The following is a 19,555-nucleotide window of genomic DNA, read 5'->3' as shown; positions in this document are numbered from 1 at the left end:
AGAGAAATTTCAAAGCTAAATATATAAATAAAATAATGAAACATCATTGGTTATTGATGAAATCATATATTTTCTAAATCACTTATAAAAATAAAGAGAAGACCTCAGCAGCAAATATTGATGATGGGGGGGTCAAGGCAGTTAAGGCATCAATCAGCACAATGCTTTGGGAACCTGGGTCAAATCTAGACAGTCAAAAACCCTTGAATTTTTTGTGGGCAGTCTGTTCCTCATCACCCAGTTGCCCCATTGTGGGCTTGGTGTACCCATGATGAGTATGAAAAAGTCCCTCTTAGTATACATAGAGCAGAGTTTTAAAAAAGTAGTGAATATTAACATGTTATTTAATATTAATATGTTCTTAATATTAAATACTTGTTTTTAATTTTTTTTAGAATCCAGTTTGAAATATGATAAATTTTTTTTAATGTATTTATTGATGATAGAGTTGACATTTACCATTTTTACACATTATTTATTTAAATTATTTTTAGATTAATTATTTGCTCTACATAAATTGTTAGAATTGCCTGAACATTTTTGTTAAATATTTTACTTAGTAAAGATATGAAAATACTCTAAATTTAATCTTTGAAGTGATAAAAATATAAACATTTAAACCTGAAGTCAAACAATTGCCGGATTAAACTGGGCTATAGTTTATTTCATTTAATGTTTGATATGTAATTAAATGCTTGGCATTAATGCTTCATTCTTGTAAGGAAATTGGAGTTTATAATAGTTAATATCCTGCTAAAAACATAGATTGATAGGTAAATAGGTTTGTTTTTTACAGTTTTAGTATCGTTTGGAAAAATTGGATGGTGTTATTTGGATAGACTTGGAATAAGTTAAAATTTTTTCCATAAGGGAATAATGTAATCCTTACAGATTTGAATATCAGGAAATCTGCTATTTGAATCATTTTCAAGAATACATTAGATTTGAATAGTGGAATATGGCTGAATATATATGTAAAGTTTCTTTTCCCGTCTTTTGATTTCTGTTTTTTAACACGTGGTCCTTCCTTCTTCACCTTCTTGAAACTTCTGTTTCAGTGTTGTCAGATCTCGAAGCTTCTGTTCTGATGTTGCCAGATATTTTTTTTTTTATAGCCCACACCTTTACATTCCCCTGCTTTTAGATCCAAGTGTTTACATGGGAATCATTTTCTTCCATTACTTCTCGTAGATTCAATTTTCACTTTGTAGATTGATTTTTGACAGGTCTTCGTGTTGTAGAACTAACTATTCTATGCACTTTTGAGGTTCTAGATTTGTCTCGTGGTTTCTTTTGTAATTCCAACGGTGGAAAATGTAAACAGATAATCTTGTTGTTATTCCTACAATTGTCACCAGACCGACGATGATTCCTATTAAAATACCCATTGTTAGAAGAATAGAGGTCTATTTACTCAAACATTTGCTGCTGTCTGTCAAACAGATAAAATCTGTTGAATTATCTTGAAGGACATTCAGATCTGAATTGGATAATTCATCTGGTAATGTCTCTCTTAATGTTTCTTGTACTTTTCGATTTCTGTCTTTCAACCCATTTAAATCTTCAATATTGTTAATTTCTGTTCCTTTTTTGTATTGAAAACCATTTTTATTTGTATCGTTATCATTTCTTTCATTAATACTTTTAGGGAATTGGCCATTTTGTATTGTGTCCTCGATTTTGACTTCATTTAATTCATTTTCCTGAACACTTTCCTTGTTGGTCTCTTCTATTTTATGATTTGTTTCCTCGCACTTTGTCTCCACTTTTTTACTTTCACTTCATTCTTCATTGTTTTTGACCTCAGCAAGATTTACTTTTCCTTTCATTCAGGCAATTTTTGCTTATTCCAATAGTCTTGAGCCCAATAGAACCTATTTTGGTATCCCAAACTCTCACACATCTTACAAGCATTTGGCTTTCTTTTGTGTTCCGAATTAAATTCTTCCATCCCATAACCAAAATCACTCCTTGTGACTTATTGATTCATTTTTGTTTTAAATTTTCTTCAATTCTCAGGCTTATTTCATAAAATTCTACAAAAGTTTTTGGTCTTACGGTTACGAAATATTTTGCCATTTCTCGGGATAACCCCTCTATCATTAGCAGTATTATTTGGAAGTCTTTCAATTGTGATAACTTCCCTGACCTTTTTTTTTTTTTTTTTTAATAATTTTTTATTCTTATTTTTGGTCATATTTTAACCTTACGAAATCCACAATAGGCTTGGTGGCTTGTAATCCAAATCTCCTCACAAAAGTCTGTTTTAATTCTTCCCAACTTTGATTGTCCGAGTGCTCAATGTACCAGTTTAGGGCTTCATCTTCTAGGTCAGCGCTGTCCAACTTATCATAGCCCGCAGGCCATATTTTCTTCACCAAACATTTCAGGGGCCAAGAAAGGTTGTTGATAAACCACATGACATTTGCATAGTGCTACGGTTCAGTAAGCACTAATTGGTCAGCGAGTCCAATGTTGACGCTATAAAAAGGCGACAGTTCGACACACGGGATATACGTCACTCTCGTCTAACTTAGACTTGGGAATTTTTTTGTTAAATAATAAATGTGAATTCTTCTTCCTGGAAAAATAAGACATTCCCTGAAAATAAGACCTAGCTCATTTTTCAGAGCAAAAATTAATATAAGACACTGTCTTATTTTCGGGGAAACACGGTAGTAAAATAATTTTATTAATAATAATAATTTAGTAACATAAATTTATTCATAGTAAAATGTACTCGCGGGCCGTGAAAATTATTTGGCGGGCCGCCAGTTGGACAGTGCTGTTCTAGGTAATCGCCCATGAACATTATTTTATCTTTTTCATTCCAACCCATATATTTGGCCATCATTTCGAATCTCTTCACCCAAGTTTCTACTTTATGCATATCATTATTGACCCAAAATATTTGAATTTTTGGTTTACATGTTTTTGGGGAATGCCCTCTTCTTTTCTAATAATCTGTTTCAAATACGGTTTATCATCTCTGTAAGTTATCCTTTTTTTGTTTTGTTTTTTTTTTTCTATTTTTGTTTCATCCTGTCGACTTGTAAAAGTTTCTTTTCCAGCCTTTTGATTTCTGTTGTTGACACGTGATCCTTTCTTCTTCACCTTCTCAAAACTTCTTTGTGTGTTGCCAGATGTTTTTTTTCCTTTTATAACCCACACCTTTACATATATTATTTAAATTTCTATTTCTGTATATAATTCAATGTAATAAAAAATTAATTATATAATTAATTTTTATTATTTTGAATTAATAAATTTTTGTTGGACAAATAAGATACTTTTAACGTAAATTTAAAATGAAACATAATTTATTAAATTAAATAATTTTATTTTTTAAAGCTGAATTTGTTGTTAGTTATACTGAAAACCTGCTCAATCGGCATTTACGAAGTGCTGTGAAATACAAGATGGGCTGTGATACTTCTCCTGGATTTGAAGGTGTTTGTGTACATGAAATAACAACAGATAGATTTCAAAATGTTGTCCTTGATACAGAAAAGGTAATAAATGATATATCCTTAATTTTTACATTTTTAAGTAAGTATACATCCATATTTATAGAGTGGTTTGTAATTTGTAATTAAAGAAAATGGAATTATTTTATCATTATTTGCATTGAATATTTATCTAATTGGTAGTAAGAAGCTATAACTGAATTATTCCAGAAATTTTATTATATTTACAATGATAGTTAATCAGTGTAAAGATTGATAAATGAAACATTGTAGATAGTAAGAAAAGTATCAGTAAATACATTTTATTATTTTCAAATAATAAAATGTATTTATTGTTACTTTTTTATAATGGAATGCTGAATAAAAGAATACATAAGAGTAGTAGTATTATTTTGTCATACCTCTAGGCTGAAATTAAACTCAAATCATTATTTCTTGCCAAAGATGGAAAAGAAAAACTTTTTCTGTAGCCAATCATAAATCTAAATCACTTAATTATTTTTAGACTATACAGTGGGTGATTGGTTCATGAACAGTTTGGTTAACGAACAAATCGGATAACGAACACTTTCGCAAGATTTTTATGTTCGGACAATGAACACATGATTGGATAATGAACACCTCACAGAACAAACACAAGAAGAAGCAACATAAAATAATGAATACCGATTGGTCTTCCCTTGTTTTCAGACAATTTGAAACTTTTCGGAGTGCGGGAGACATCGATATTGANCCTAACAAGAAACCAATCTAAGAGTCCCTAATCTAACTTACAACTAGAACTAACCAAATTTAGACCAAAAAAGAAGACAGAAAATAAGAATTAAACTACAAAGTTGAAAGGCAGCTATATACCAACAGTTGAAACAAAGCAAGGAAAATCTAATTGCCATCTGTGTCTCCAGAGTGAGTGCTCTCAAGAGCCCCACTAAGGGACATGAATGCGAGTAGATGATGGAACATTGTACGCATGTGAATGAGTTGGTGTGGGTTGCAAGGCCAGTTGTACTCTTTAAGAGTAACAGCTCTCATTAAACTATCCCTAATGTGATTGTACCTGTTGCAGCGAAAAACTAAGTGAAGTGGTGTTTGGTCCTCCTGAATACCACAATCACATTGTGGATTATTGTCCCCAAGGTTAAATCTATACAAGTATTGCTTAAAGTTGTCATGTCCTATAAGTAGCTGAGTGAGGGTGTAACTAGGGTCAAAGTGGCAAAGAATCGCAGTAGTGTCAACCTTGGGGATGAAAGTGTAGGTGAGCCTACCAGTGGTGTCATGGTCCCAGCTGTCTTGCCAGAGAATGAAGGTTTGCTTCTTGACATAGTTGTTGATGTACAAGGTAGGAATGTAACTGAAAGTACTAGTGACTGAAGACTTTGCAGCTTGTTTGGCAAGACTGTCAGTGGTTTTGTTACTGATAACTCCGCATGACCTGGGACCCATTGGAAATCTTTTCTAATGTTGTTTTCTAAGTGTCTGAGAATGTGGTATATGAGATGGATGAGTTTTAAGCGGCTATCAGACTTCACAATCCTGTGTAAAGCTATCAGAATACATGCAATAGTGTAAGTAGTGTCTTTTGTCCTTCCTATGCCTAATGTGAATAAAGTTCACATAAATAGCTAGCGTTTCTGCCTGTGCTATTGAGCAGTGTGTACCTAGACAGAAGCAAGCACTGTGAAGCTCGTGGCCTAAGTTGGAGTAAACTACAAAAGTGGCACCCACATCGTCAATCCTAAACATGGGATGATCACCTGGATCTTTGAAGCAAACATCAGGGGCAAGCTGATGGGAGGGTGGTAATCATAAGTTGGGAGAGATTTTTGTCAATGCTGAATTTTTTTATATCATCGATCATGGTCAAACTGGTGGGAATCTTATCTACTCTAATCATTTTGTCAACATCTGAAGTTGCTATAATCTTGCCAAAGTAAGGTAACAAGATTTTCCTGCCAAATAATGCATTTAATTTCTAAGTCGATAGGGGTCAATCCTGACATTACCAAAAGGGCACTAGTGGGTGCGGTCCTATAAACCTTACAAATGTTGAGAGCTGCAATTCTTTGAACAGATAACAGTTTTTTACGGTTATGGACTTTGGTAGCCACATGGCCCCAGACCTATATGGCATAGAGGAGTGTGGCTGAATTGCACCCCTGTAAAGCTTAGTAGCATTAGGGCCAAGGCCCCATGTGTTCTAATGTTAGCAATACTAATGAAAGTGTGGCCGTCTTTTTAGCTTTGTCCGTGATGTATTTGATGTGGGGTGTGAAGTTAAGTCTCTCATCAAGAATAACACCTAAATATTTAATTTCCATTGTTTGCTTTATTCTGTGAGCACCTATTTGAAGGGTAAGCTTCCTGATGAGTGGTACGTTCCTACCAACTATCATGCTTTTGCATTTGTCTGTGTTAATGGGTTGCCTATGCTTAATACTCCACTGATGAATGTTATTGAGAATGTCGTTGCGTATGTCCTGTAAGCATTCAGTGTTCCTGTGTGAAGCTAGGATAATTGTGTCTTCCACATAGCCCTGTATGTGGCAGCCAGGAGGCACGGTGCAGAATAGAGTTATAGGCTATGTTCCAGAGACCAGGACCAGACCTGGATCCCTGAGGACAGCCCCAAATGATGGGTATGACTATGTTATTTTGTGTTGTATAAACACCTGCACTTTTGTTGCTAAAATAGGACTGAAGAAGTTTGTAAAGATTTTGAGGGCAGTGATGAGCATGTAATGTGTACAGGATAAAAGGACACTAGGCTGATCAAAGGTGCCTCTAAAGTCAATAGTGATAATTGTGGTATGTTGATTGTTTTGTTTAGCCTGGTGGATATAGTTAACAACCTGATGGATGATATCTACTGCACCTTTGTTTTTAGAGAAGACAAACTGATTCTGATGCAGGGCTCTATGCTTGTGTAGATGTCATGTGATCCTATTAATCATTAGACTGTCTAACACTTTTCCCAGAGTTGGGAGAAGGCAGATTGACTTGTGTTTTTGTAAGTGTTAGCGCTGGTGGGTTTGGGATTCAATTTGACAGTAGCCTTTTCCCACTGAGTAGGAAAAAGGCCAGTGTTCAAGCAAATATTGAAAAGAATTACAAACACTGTAGGATTGGCCTCAAATGCATATTTTATCATCCTAGTGATTATGCTGTCAAGACCTGGTCTTTGTTATCAGTGAGCAAAAACAGATGGCATTTGAAACCTTGATTGTAGGTGAAGTTGTGATCATTGTCTGTATTAGGCAGAGTGAGTGTAGAACTCCAGAGACAGTTTGTGTATTGTCATCCTGCTGTGGGTCATTCGAAGGGTAAAGGCTGATGAGGTTGTGTGATAGTTTCTTCTGTGTTGTTGGTGTAGCAACCATCAGGGAGCTGGATAATGGAGGGAGTTTGGAGCTGGTGTTTTTCCTTACAAGCTAAGTAGTATAGTTCAGACCACGGATTGCAATTGCAAGTGTTGGTACACAAATTTTCCAAGTGTTAATCCTTGTTTTATTTATAAAGGTTTTTGTAAGCATTGTGTTTGTGCCTGTACTGATCTCTAAGTGTGACTTTAATGTCTGGGTCATGTTCATTCCTAAATTGCCTCCTTAATCTCCTAACAACTTTTTTCTTGTTTTCTAGCTCAGTGGTCCACCAAGGAACCTTTTTGTGTTTACAATGTTTGGCCTCGGAGGCAATAACATAAGAGTTAGTGATTGTATTTGTAAGCCTGATGACAAGATGGTCTAAGGTGTCCTGAGTATAGTGATTGTGGTGAGGGGTACCAGTCCAAATGTTATTGAAAGTGTTGCAGAATAATTGCCAGTTAGTGCGAGTATAGTGAAAACTATTATTAATATTCCTAGTAGTGTTCAGTTGGGTGAAGATATACCTATGGTCACTGGTAGAATCTATGTCGGTAGTGTAACAGTGGTCAAACCTAGGGGTGATGTGACTGTTTCCTAATGTTAGGTCAATCCAACTTCCCCCCTGGTACAGGAGTAGGTTGGAAGGGTGCTGGTGTTCAAGTGAGTAAGGTTGTGTTGGACCATGGTTTCATTAACTATGTTACCTCTAGGGTCATCTTTTGGACTATGCCAGGTCGCAGACTTGGCATCGAAGTCACCTTCTATTAGGATAGGTTTATCTTTGTATGAGTTCAAGAAGTGATGATCTCAATGTTAGTGGAGTCTGGAATGTAGACGGAACATATGTAAAGGTGAGTTATTGTCTAACACAGACAATGGTAATGTATTCTGTGGTATGTTGGGAAACAAGGCAGGCATTAATGTTTTTGTTCCTGATGATAATACCAGCCTTGATGCGATAGCCAGGGTCTTGAGCTAAATAGACTTTCCAGTCATTGAACCTGACTATCATGTTGTTAATATTGTAGGGCTCTTGGATTGTGATGATGTCTGTATCTTGTACATTGGAAGTGTGAATGAGGAGGGAGCAGGCAGCTTTGCATTTCTGTGCATTAATCTGTATGATTTTATAGTTGTCTGTGTTCGTATTGTGAAGGTGTGTATTATTCATAGCTGACCCTACTGGCAGCTTGTGTTTTCATGCATTTGGCTATGGGGCACTGTTGAGAGAATGAGAATGCGTTATGCACAGTCTTATGTTTGCTCCCTTCTGGTAGTGTTATTGGCCTTCATACAATTAATGCAACACAGTTCCTGACTGAATGCGGCAAACCTTGTAGCTGTGGTTGCCCATGCAGTGACTACAGTGCTGTTTTTCTGTACATTTATTAGCTAGTTGTCCATACCACAACATTTGTAGCAGTGTCTGAGAGGAATGTAATCATCTACAGCTATCATTGCCCATTGCACACTAACATAGTGCTGTTGAATTAAAGTGTTCCTGATACTAGGAGTTACCTGAAGGACAATGTGTAATCTAGAAGTGTCTGTCATGTTGCAGTTTATTTTGGTTAGTACACAGCAAGAGTCTTGAAATTCTTGGAGTATGTGTGTAGTATTTATTGCAGTGTTCTGGATGTGGAGTTCCTCTATGAAGGCGCTGGTGACAATGTTGCCTGGGACATTTAACAGAATAACTTAGGTTGTTTGGCTGCCAAGTATCTGATCTCTAACCTATCCATTAATGTTTTTACCGAGTTTATGGCAGCCACCATTTTTTCGCTGTCAGCCTTTGTATTTAACTGAATGCAAACTCTGTTATTCCTAATTTTCCTGAGTGCTTTAACTGAGATTCCTAACTGACTAGGTTTTATGTTCGTAGTGAGTGTTTCTTGTTTCGTCCTGAGTGATATTAATGTTTTCTTTTTGAAAAATGAGAAACGTGTGTGCCAGCACTGGACTGTGTATGTTTTTTAAAAATTAATTAAACAGTGAAATTTGGCTGGAAGGAGAGTGATTACCCAATATATACTTGTAAGCACTATGTTGGCCTTTCTTTATTGCTAGACTTATTACACTGTCACTGGACAAGTCTAGTAATAAAGAAAGGCCAACATAGTGCTCACAAGTATATACCAAGACTAAATTAGAAGCATATCATAGTGATTACCCATTAGCTTAAGCTACAATTAATAATTAGTATTAATTTAGAAAATTCTGATAGAAAAGATTGATCTAGACTAGAACTTAAACTTCTGCTTACCTTTAAGTTCTTACCTTAAAGTTCTGCTTACCTTTAAGATACATTACCAGTTATTCTATGCAGATATCTGGCTGATCATCATCTCCAGACATATATTAATTCATATCATAATATCATACTTATTGTTGTGCTAACATCTATTTCCATAGTTATATCTTCATACTATTAGAATTGTCTATAGAAAAGTCATTTGAAAGTGCTTCATGGCTGTAAAGTAACTTTGAATTTTACCTTAGCAGTGTTATATATATATATAATATAGTGTGGTATGGTAGAACAAACACAAATGCTTCTATAACATCATTTGTTATAGCATCTGTTCATTCTAGCAAATATTGAAATGCATATATTTCAGAATAATCTGTTCCAGGCCCACAACCTAAAGCAAAGTTATGATCTAACATAATCATTTAAATGGAAAAAATATAATACAAAATCAAAAATATGAATATAAAAATAATATAAAATTAATTTATTTAACTTTTGTACACAATACGTGTAAGTTTTCATCTATTCTGTGATATTACAATGTGAACTGTTTAATCTATATATTGCATTTGCAATCTGTGCGCTTTTTATTTCTTTTTTGTTTTCAAAATCATACTGGTTGATTTTAAGTATATCATTTTCAACACTTAAATCTCCTACACTTTTTTCACTTTCTTAATTTCAGAAACAAAGAAGAAATTAAAAGGAATAAATGAAACTAAAAATTATACATTTATTATAGTGGAGTGAATAAGTACACTCATGCCCAAGCGGATATAATGATTTGGGTACATAATTCTCTTAAAAAAAATATCCTTCATTACACATACGGGACAGAGAGAATCATAGAAATCCGTTTAAAAATTAACAGAAGTAATTTAACTATTATCAGCATATATTCTCCTGAAGAGTGCCGAGAAGAAGAAAATGAAGACTTCTATATAAAATTGCAAGAAATTCTTAATAAAGTTAACAAGAACGATTACACCATAATAGCAGGAGATGAAGAGTGTGAAACACTCCAAGTAATGCAAGAGTGTGAAACACTCTGGTAAATAAAAACATTGGAACTTTCAGAGAGAATACTCGCAACAGAATGGTATTTATTAGATAAAATTTATGCTAGAATTCTCAATGAATGATTAAAACAAGAAGGTGAAAGATTTCTTTTGGAGTATCAAAAACGGATTCCATACAGATAGATTTTCTATAGACTCAGCTTTCTCCATTAAATTATTACTAGAGAAACAAAGAGAATTTAATCTAAATACACATTTAGCTTTTATAGATTATACCAAAGCTTTTGACATGATAAAAAGACTCAAACTTTTTGATATCCTACAAAACAGAAATATAGCAAATATTTTATTTCAAAATATACATAATATCTACAAAAATATCATCATTCAATTTAAGTTCAACAATGCTATTTCAGAATATAGAAGAATAAATCAAGGATTAAGACAAGGTTGCCTATTGTCACCAACACTTTTTAACATATATATCGTGCCCATCCTCCATGTTGACATGACTTGGTCAAGTCTGATGTCATGCACAGGTGGGAAAAAGGACAGACCGTTAGAGCAAATAAAAAAGGAGAACAATGACGTAGCACGGACAGCATGTCCTCTTCACAACAATTAATATCCATTTAATAATTAGTATCAAGATGATTCGTTTAGTGTTCATCATTTTGTAATGTTTTCTGAATCATATTAAAATATACTTCATTATACGTCATAAGAAGCTCTTCATATTCTTTCTACACTGTTTGACGCCCAGTCATCTATAGTCCCACATATATATAGATGATGATATAATATGTCAATGCCAGGAAGAATATACATTAGGAATTCAGATTTCAAATAACATAAAATTCAATACCATGCTATTTGCTGATGATCAGGTTGTAATTGCTGATTCTGAAGATAACTTACAAAAGGATTTATTTACCTTAAATAAAATTTCAAGAGAATACAACATGAAAATTTCAACTGCTAAAATCAAAGTAATGGCATTTACAGGAATGGAGCCAATACGTAGCAAAATAGTAATTGATAATACAATTTTAGAGCAAGTGAATGCTTTCCTTTATCTTGGATGCAATATTTCCTATGAAGGTGAAAAAGACAGATAAAAAGCTCACAAAATTTTTAAAAATATTAGGAATAAAATACTACTATAAAACCACACATTCCAGACTGAAATTGTATAAAATTCTGGCCCTTGCGAGTCGTTTGTACAGAAGTGAAATCTAGACCCTAAGAAGAAAGATATTAACAGATTACAGGCAGCTGAAATGAGCTTTATGCACCAAACTGCTGGATATATTCTACTGAATCATTGTTGAAATTCAGATCTTTTGAAGGAATTCAATATGCAACCATTAATTGAAAAACTCTTCACATATAGAGAAAAATGGCTTCAACATGTCTCTAAAATGGGTAGGTTACATAATGCAGTCTTACAGTATTATCCAAGAGGACGACGATGACCTGGACATCCACAAAAACAACTCATAGACCCTATTAGTTGAGATCGAAACAGGTCAGCATGGCCTAAATTTTTGAATGATGTATGGTGGTGATGATAAATCTTTACCAGTTTTTTAAATCACTTCTGTCGTATTCCAAGTCCTTTCTCTTCTAACTTTTCTCAGTTTTAAAAAGTTAAAGATCAACAATGTATAGTAGTACTTCAGGATACAAACACTTCAGCATATGAAATTTTCAGGATACAACATGAAATTCAAACATATTTTTGCTCCACAGTACGAACAAAAACTCACCATACAATGTTACATTAGTTTGCAGCGCCACCGCCATGATCACGTGTTTTTTCTGTTCATCGGTCTCAGTCTGAGTGTTTACTTTGTTGTGGGAGGATTTCTCTCGATAAAGGAAATCTTGAGGTATTATCAGAAAGTGACTGATTTTATTGAAAAGAAACATCCCGAAAAGGTTCACACTGGCTGTATTGCTGCTCAGTTTAATGACATTTGCCTAAGTCATTTTAGAAACATTTTAAAAAGTATGCAAAGCCAAACCTCTTTGGATAGATATTTTATCAAGCGACCTCTATCCAGTGAAAGTGCTGGTGGAAGTGAAGGAAAGAAAGCAAAAAGCAGTAAATAAAAAATTTTAAAAAATATATAAAACAGAAATGATAATAACTTAACACTAATTTTTTTTAAGTTATTGTTACATTATGTAATGTAAGTTAAGTTTTAGTATCATTTCCCTTCTCCCTCTCCTCGGCCACCAGTTTACATCTTCACCATCGTTTATCCTCAAAGGTAAAGTGCAAATAAAACTACATTTTTTTTTATCAGTTATTATTCTATTATGGTTATTTATACATTTAGAACTACAAAATGCATTTTTCAGTGTTTTTCTTACTAAAGTTATTTTTTTTCAATGTAATACTTAGCTTTAATTTGAGTGTGTTTTTTGTGTTGGAACAGATTATTTGGTTTTACATGTAATCATATGGGGAAAAATGATTCACCTTACAACATTTTCATGATACGATCTCAGTTTAGGAACGGATTAATTTTGTATCCTGAGGTACTACTGTACAGACATATAAAGATGGACTTTATAATGTTCTTACAGTTTAAAAGAGAAACATTTTTAATCTTATCTACATCAGATTTATAAATATTTTAAAATTTGTTCATCATCAAAAATATAATACATTAGTACATTGATTATCCAAAAATCAATCATCTGAAAAAGCATTTACCTGAAATTGACTTCAGAGAATACCATATAAATTATGAAAATATTATGTAACAATTGCCTGCAATCTTCTGTAGGATTACTATAAAGCTATTTTGTTACCAACATTAATGTTAGGTGTTATTTATTGCTGTACAAATATAAAAGCATGATTAATGAGTCACATACTTTAATGCAGCAAATGCTTTACTTTTCTTATTCACAATGAAGAATTAGAAATGGCATTGACATGGCTAGAAATGAATCCTGATGAGATCTGTTCATGATTAAGCAATCAGGAATTTAGCAAAATTAGAAAGAAAAAAATGTGCAAAACAAAGCAAAATTAATAATTTATTTCAAAAAAAGAACTGTAATAAATAATTTTTATGTGAGTTATCTGAAATTGTTCCAATCTGATTCTTTTGGATAAATGCTCTGCTATAATTCAAAGAAAACTGTTATTGGTTATTTTCATGTTTTTGATGCAAAATGTAATAAATATTATATTTTGGAATACACATATTCAACTTCACAAAATATATTAACAGGGTAAAAAATGCTTTAATGGAGCATGAAAATTTGAAAAACATGAGATAATAAATAGATGTCCTAGTGTTTTTGAGCTTACTGTTGATTTTCAGGAATGCAAAAGAACAAACTAATTTTGTTACCACAGAAATAATATCTACTGCAGCTTGAAGAAAATTATTTTTAAAAACCCAAAAGTACAGAAATTAAAATTACATGAATAAATAACTGAAAAAATTTTATGGAGTTAATGATTTTGAAATTTCTTTCAACCCTGCATACTATAAGTCATGAGAGTTTACATATGTTTGCGTCAATTTCATGTAATTTTAATCTTAACTTTTGTAACTTGAGTTTTTTTAAAATAATTTTTGTCATTGTGGTGTTAATGTCCTCACTTCCATATCATAGAAACTAGTTTGTTTCTTTATACAGTAAAGCCTCGATTATCCGACTCAATTGGGGACTGGGGTTGGTCGGATAATTGAAAAGTCGGATAACCGAAAAGTATGAAAAAATCCATTATTAGTGTAGTATATTATTATATCCCATGTAATTAATATATTAGTATATTGCTATTAACCTACTTTGCATTGAAATTTTCATCGATGTTAAGCCTAACAAAAATTTTTTAAAATAATAATCATCTCTATTGTATCATTAAAAATTAGAAAATTAAGCCTCGTTTAAATACTGGCTCACTTTCATGGTCGAATGAGTGTTGCCAGCTAAAACACGTAAAAATAATATTAAAGTAGCCAAGACATAGCCAAATATTGTAGCGCCACATCACTAGCGGACATTTGAAATTTGCCGACTAAGACGGTCAGTTAACCGAGGTCTACTGTATTTCTGAAAATGAGCAGTAAGCTTGAAGCTTGAATTCAATTTTACACAATAAGCTTTGCTTATTGTAATTGTAGGTATTATTTTCAGTCATTCAATGCCATCAAAATTAGCAAATTCCAAAACATACAAGTCAAAATACACTGATAAAACTTATTGTAGTCTGTTTCAGTTATCATCATCACATAGCATGAAAAGAGGGTTTAAAAATACCTGTCAGTCTTAATCAGTGCTTTAAACATTAAATTTTTATTATTTTAATCATTATTTGTTTACAATAAGTAATGTATTGTAAATTGCAGGAATTTCTTATTATAATGATACATTATCTGTTATTAAAGGCAGTTGCAAGCAAACAATACTAGATGAATTATACATTAGCTAGATACAATCACCACGATATTACTGGTGTAGAATTCAATAAATAAATAAGTAATTACCTAAAACCAGCAATAATTCTCTTCAAAATGAATGTTTTCTTTTGTTTTTAACAGTCATCATCAGGCTTCCATGCATTGGAATGTTTGTAATTGCATTGTTTTTTTAGAATGGGCGTTCTTTTACAAGCATTCCAATGCATGGAAACCTGATGATGACTGTTAAAAACGGAAGAAAACATTTGTTTTGAAGAGAATTATTGCTGGTTTTAGGTAATTACTTATTTATTTATTACATCTAGCTTGTTATGCTCAGCTTCACTCAGGTGTATGAAGTACAGTAGAGCGTCAATTATCCAAAAGTCAATCATCCGAAAGAATTCCAGTTGGCAAATTTAAATTTTTGCCAGTGCTGTGGCGCTGCAATCTTTGGCTATGTCTTGGGCTACTCAAATATATTACGTTTTTGATACTAAATTAACTTCAGAAGTATAATTTTTTATTGTTTTTATATTTTTCAATATATTTATTTTGTTCGTACAAAATAAAAAAATAATTTTTAACGATACAATAGTCTTCGTTAGGCTTAACATCGACGAAAATTCAACGCGAAGCGACACGCAACGGAGAAAAATGTCAAGATGGGATAAATTAATATATTTTTTTGTACATAATCGGTTATCCGAAACATCGATCTTCCGAACAGCCCCAGTCCCAATTGATTCGGATAATCGACGCTCTACTGTATTTCTTGCAATAATTGTTACACCCAGTGTTATTGATTGTAAATTTTAAAAATTATGTGGTAAAACCCATTTTAAAAACATTATAAGAATGCCTATTTACTACATGGTATGTCCTCATAAATAGTGAGTTTATAAAAAAATTATTAGAATTTGGTTTATTTGATTATGGCAACATGACACGTGGGCAATCTGCCAAAAGAGGTGCCACCTGGGAGGACTTTTATGGGAAACTGACTCCTAATTTAGATGTTACTAACATGAAAGAAAACACAATGTGGCCAGCCCATTGAAGTTCAAACCCATGACCAACTATCAGCCACTCAACTACTGGTGGGCACTTATTAGAATTAAGAAAGTACCGTTCAGAAATATAAAAAACTCAAGTTGTTAGATGTGAAAAATTAAATACTTATATAGTTTTTACAGTGTAACATTTTGACTGTATGCAGGTGTGCTATCTGCTACAGGTCACAGTAATGATATAGCGCATCTACTTCGTGCTATATCATTGTTGTAGTACTGTACTTAAGGGAATATATTTGTTCTTTTAATTATAATTATTTTTTGTATAAATTATATTTAATTTATTATTTTTTAAATTTTTTGTTAATAGATGGTGTGAGAAGCCAGGGGTGGAGGCACAAGGCTTCTCCTTTTTGATAGGTGTCAGATTGGTGAGATCCACTCACAATGTCAATGGATGATGTTCTTAAGTTATCCATTCTTCTAGAAAGTGCAAGTGGTAGGGTTAGTGAGGTCATCGACAAGGTGTTGGAATACACGAGATAAACAACCATTTAGATAACTTAACAAGTTTAATATAAAAAGAAAGGATTACAAGAGAATACAATTGGAATTAGAAAACAGTTATTTGATTAAATGGGTTGTTATGGACCCAACTTTTCAAGGGATTATATGTCTACTTATAAACTAAAGACCAAGAGAGAGTTTACATAAAATGGTCAAACATAATACCTCTTTTATCATAGTGTCGTTAGAACGAGAGGTGTCTTCTTCCTTCTTGATGATGGCGACTGGCAAGAAAACAATTCTAAGAACAATTGGGTATGAGCCCTTTTTATTCACACTGAGCATGGGAGTAACATCAGGTGATTTTGATTTAATGTGCTTTAAGATCGAAATGTCTCTCTGGTCCAGCTGATATGGGCCACAATAATTTTGCGATTTGGCAAGGTTGTTGATACTTTTGCCAGGTGCTCTGATTCTTTTTACCATATAAGGCAAACAAATTCAAAGTTCTTAGATGTCATCAATGAAGAGGTGTGTCTCATCTTACCTCATAATTTAATTGATTTTGACAGTTTTCCCATTAATAACCATTTGTTTGGATTTATTCTCAAAACATATTCAAAACATAGTTAAAGATTGTTGATTTGTATGGTTATTTGATTATTTTTATCTATCGGGTAAGAGGTCAACGGAAAGGACAGGTGGTGAAAAAAGAAAGTGGGTTTTTCCACTTCAAAAATTAACTACATATTAATTTAACTAATTTAATCCTCTAATTTAACTAATTAATCGCACTCTGAATCTCACAATAGCATTACATGTAAAACAAGCAAATCGAATAAACAGAAAATTGATATATAGGAATCCAATCAATATTTTGGGGTGAGATGTATGACATTATCTAAGTTAGAAGTATGTTAATATAATTGCCAAGTTTCATAGCAATTGGTTGAACAGTCTAGGCGTGCATAGCAAACAAACAAACAACCTCATTTGTATATAGATTAATAATTCGAAAATTTATTATTATAAGGTCTTCAATCACAACTTTATACCTAATTTATTATATTGTTAAAGTCCAAAAGTTAACAATATGAAACTTATTAACAATGAAATTTAATATTTGCAAAAACTACATTAGTTTATAATTAACAAGTTTCTGCTGTAAAAGTTTAAATAACACTAACATGCTAAATAATACAATAACAAATACAGGAAAAATTTACTTAATTATGAACCAAATTAGTAATAATTTTGAATAACAAAAGTAAAAGAATTTAACAGCTTTTATCTGACAAGAGAAATGCATAACTTAAATTTACATTACAAACACAACTTTTCCCAATTTGAGAAAAGTTGTGTTTGTAAGGTAAATTTATAAAGTTATGTTTGAATTTTCTAATTATCCATCACAGTTGGTGTCTGCTGGAAGCCACATCTAAGTTTCTTTTTTGCAGACTTTTAAGTGCTGAATGTGACATCATGTTTCTAATGTCATTCATTGTATGCTCATCTACATATTTATTTGCTAACAATTGTTTTACAAGTCTCTTATCAACAATTTCCCATATAATATTTGATAAAATATTAGTATGTATATAAAGTTGATTAAATTGCCCTGCAACATAATGATTTAATAATAAATAAGTAAAACTCAAATAAAATATAACTTGAGAAAATTTAGGCTCATTTCCTCACATTATATGCATATCATTATTAATGTCATAGTCCATAAACCAAAATTTTCACTAAACTGTCATCTTATTTAATTGTCTTGCTTTGTATTTTATCGGTCAATAATTTTTTATCATTTTTGGCAGTTCCCAAAGTGAATTTACAATAAGCAGATTATATTTTATATAAAAAAATTAATGGTTGAGATTTAACAAGTTTAATAATTTAGTTTTTCTTATAAAAAATTGTATATAAAATATAATAATTTTATTGCTGATTTATTGGAAATATTAATATAACTTAAAATTTATTTATAGGATGTTGTTGTTATGTATTATGCTCCCTGGTGTGCATTTTGTGGTTCAGTAGCTCATGTTTTTCTAACGGTTGCAAGATACTTTGCTGGAATTAGTGGCATTATATTTGTAAGGTGAGCTAAATTTATACATTTCTTTGATAATGTAAATAATAATGAATGTACAAAAAAACTTAAAAATACTTTTTCTGTTAATGATATGAATATTTTTTCTCTTCATTTTAATTACATATAGAACTTATTGCTATTGATTTTATATGACATTTTATGAAATTAAGATGCCATAAAGAATTTTTTAAACTCTACTTTTTATGACTGTGTCAATTTGAGACAAAATATAAGTTTTATATTAAGTTTGATTTTTTTTAAAGTATAACTTTTATTTATTTTTGCCAAGATTGATGTCATCAAATGTTTTTGAAATCTACAAGTAATAATAAAAAATGTTTTCTTTTGATTTTTCTGTAACTTCATCTGTAGTAAATAATACTACCTTTGTCTCTTCAGAAATAATATGAATCTGTTATGTTATTTTGCTGTTTTTGCATTCATGATGTTGTAAATGTAACAATTGATTATTATGACAATTGTGTTTCATTTGCTGTTAGATTTTAAAAAGTCTGCTTATTTTAGCCTTACTCTATAAATCTGACTTGTATTAACGAGGAAAATATCATAGAAATGATGAATAAAGCTGTAACTCTGATTAACATGAAAATCTCAAAGCCAACCTTGCATTTCCAGCAAACACATTTATTAAGAACATAAACATTTTTGGCATATTTCATAAGCTTGCATCTGGTTTCTAATCTAGTTTCAATTTGATAATGCTTGAAATTGGAATGTTACTCAATTAATGACAGTGTTTAATTTTAAGATATAGAACATCCTATATTTCTCATGCGTTCATAATTAAAAATGTAATTTAAATATATAGTATCATATATAAATGTATTCATATAATTATGATAAATAAAGTACAGTCGACTCTTCTATAAGATTATAGATACGTTCCATTCTTTAGGAATCTGATTTCTTACGAGTCCTTCCAATCACAGCCCGACACGTGAAGTTTACAGACTACGGCTGATTGAAAGGTTTTCTTCCATAAAATTAATCGATTCTAGACTAATCCGACTCAACATTTCCAAAATACATATATTTTGGAAATAATCCGTATAAACTACGCTATAAACAAAAAATTGTAGGATTACTTACCGAGTGTGCACCATTCAACATCGCCATTGCTCAAGCTTGTTTTCGTCGCGGAACAGCTCAGCATCATCATCATCATCATCATCATCATTATTTATTAACATGTTTAGTACACATAACCTGGTTCCGCTGCAGCACTACCAGGTGTAAGTAACAAAATCAATATAAACTACAATATTACATCACATTTAACTTATTATGACATTAATTCAGGGTTATTATAATTTGTATTATTAACAATTATAAATTATTATTCAGTAGTTAAGTATTAATTATTATCTAGTAATTATTAAAATTA

The 19,555-nt window shown here is 32.0% G+C and overlaps 1 protein-coding gene across 1 annotated transcript in view; it reads left to right on the top strand.

Annotated features, from left to right (window-relative positions):
• Nucleotides 1–19,555, top strand: part of LOC111637764 (thioredoxin domain-containing protein 11-like) — a 69,975-nt gene that overhangs the window by 33,484 nt on the left and 16,936 nt on the right. The window contains exons 9-10 of the mRNA XM_023383334.1: nucleotides 3,334–3,512; nucleotides 18,044–18,156. Coding sequence (XP_023239102.1) covers nucleotides 3,334–3,512; nucleotides 18,044–18,156 — 292 coding nt within the window. The remainder of the gene's footprint in view (nucleotides 1–3,333; nucleotides 3,513–18,043; nucleotides 18,157–19,555) is intronic.

The sequence above is a fragment of the Centruroides sculpturatus genome, unplaced genomic scaffold (genome assembly GCF_000671375.1).
Source record: "Centruroides sculpturatus isolate CEXI.00-Female unplaced genomic scaffold, Cexi_2.0 scaffold1003, whole genome shotgun sequence".
NCBI lineage: Eukaryota > Metazoa > Arthropoda > Arachnida > Scorpiones > Buthidae > Centruroides > Centruroides sculpturatus.
The sequence above is the reverse complement of the archived record's forward strand: the minus strand, read 5'-3'. Positions and strand labels throughout refer to the sequence as shown.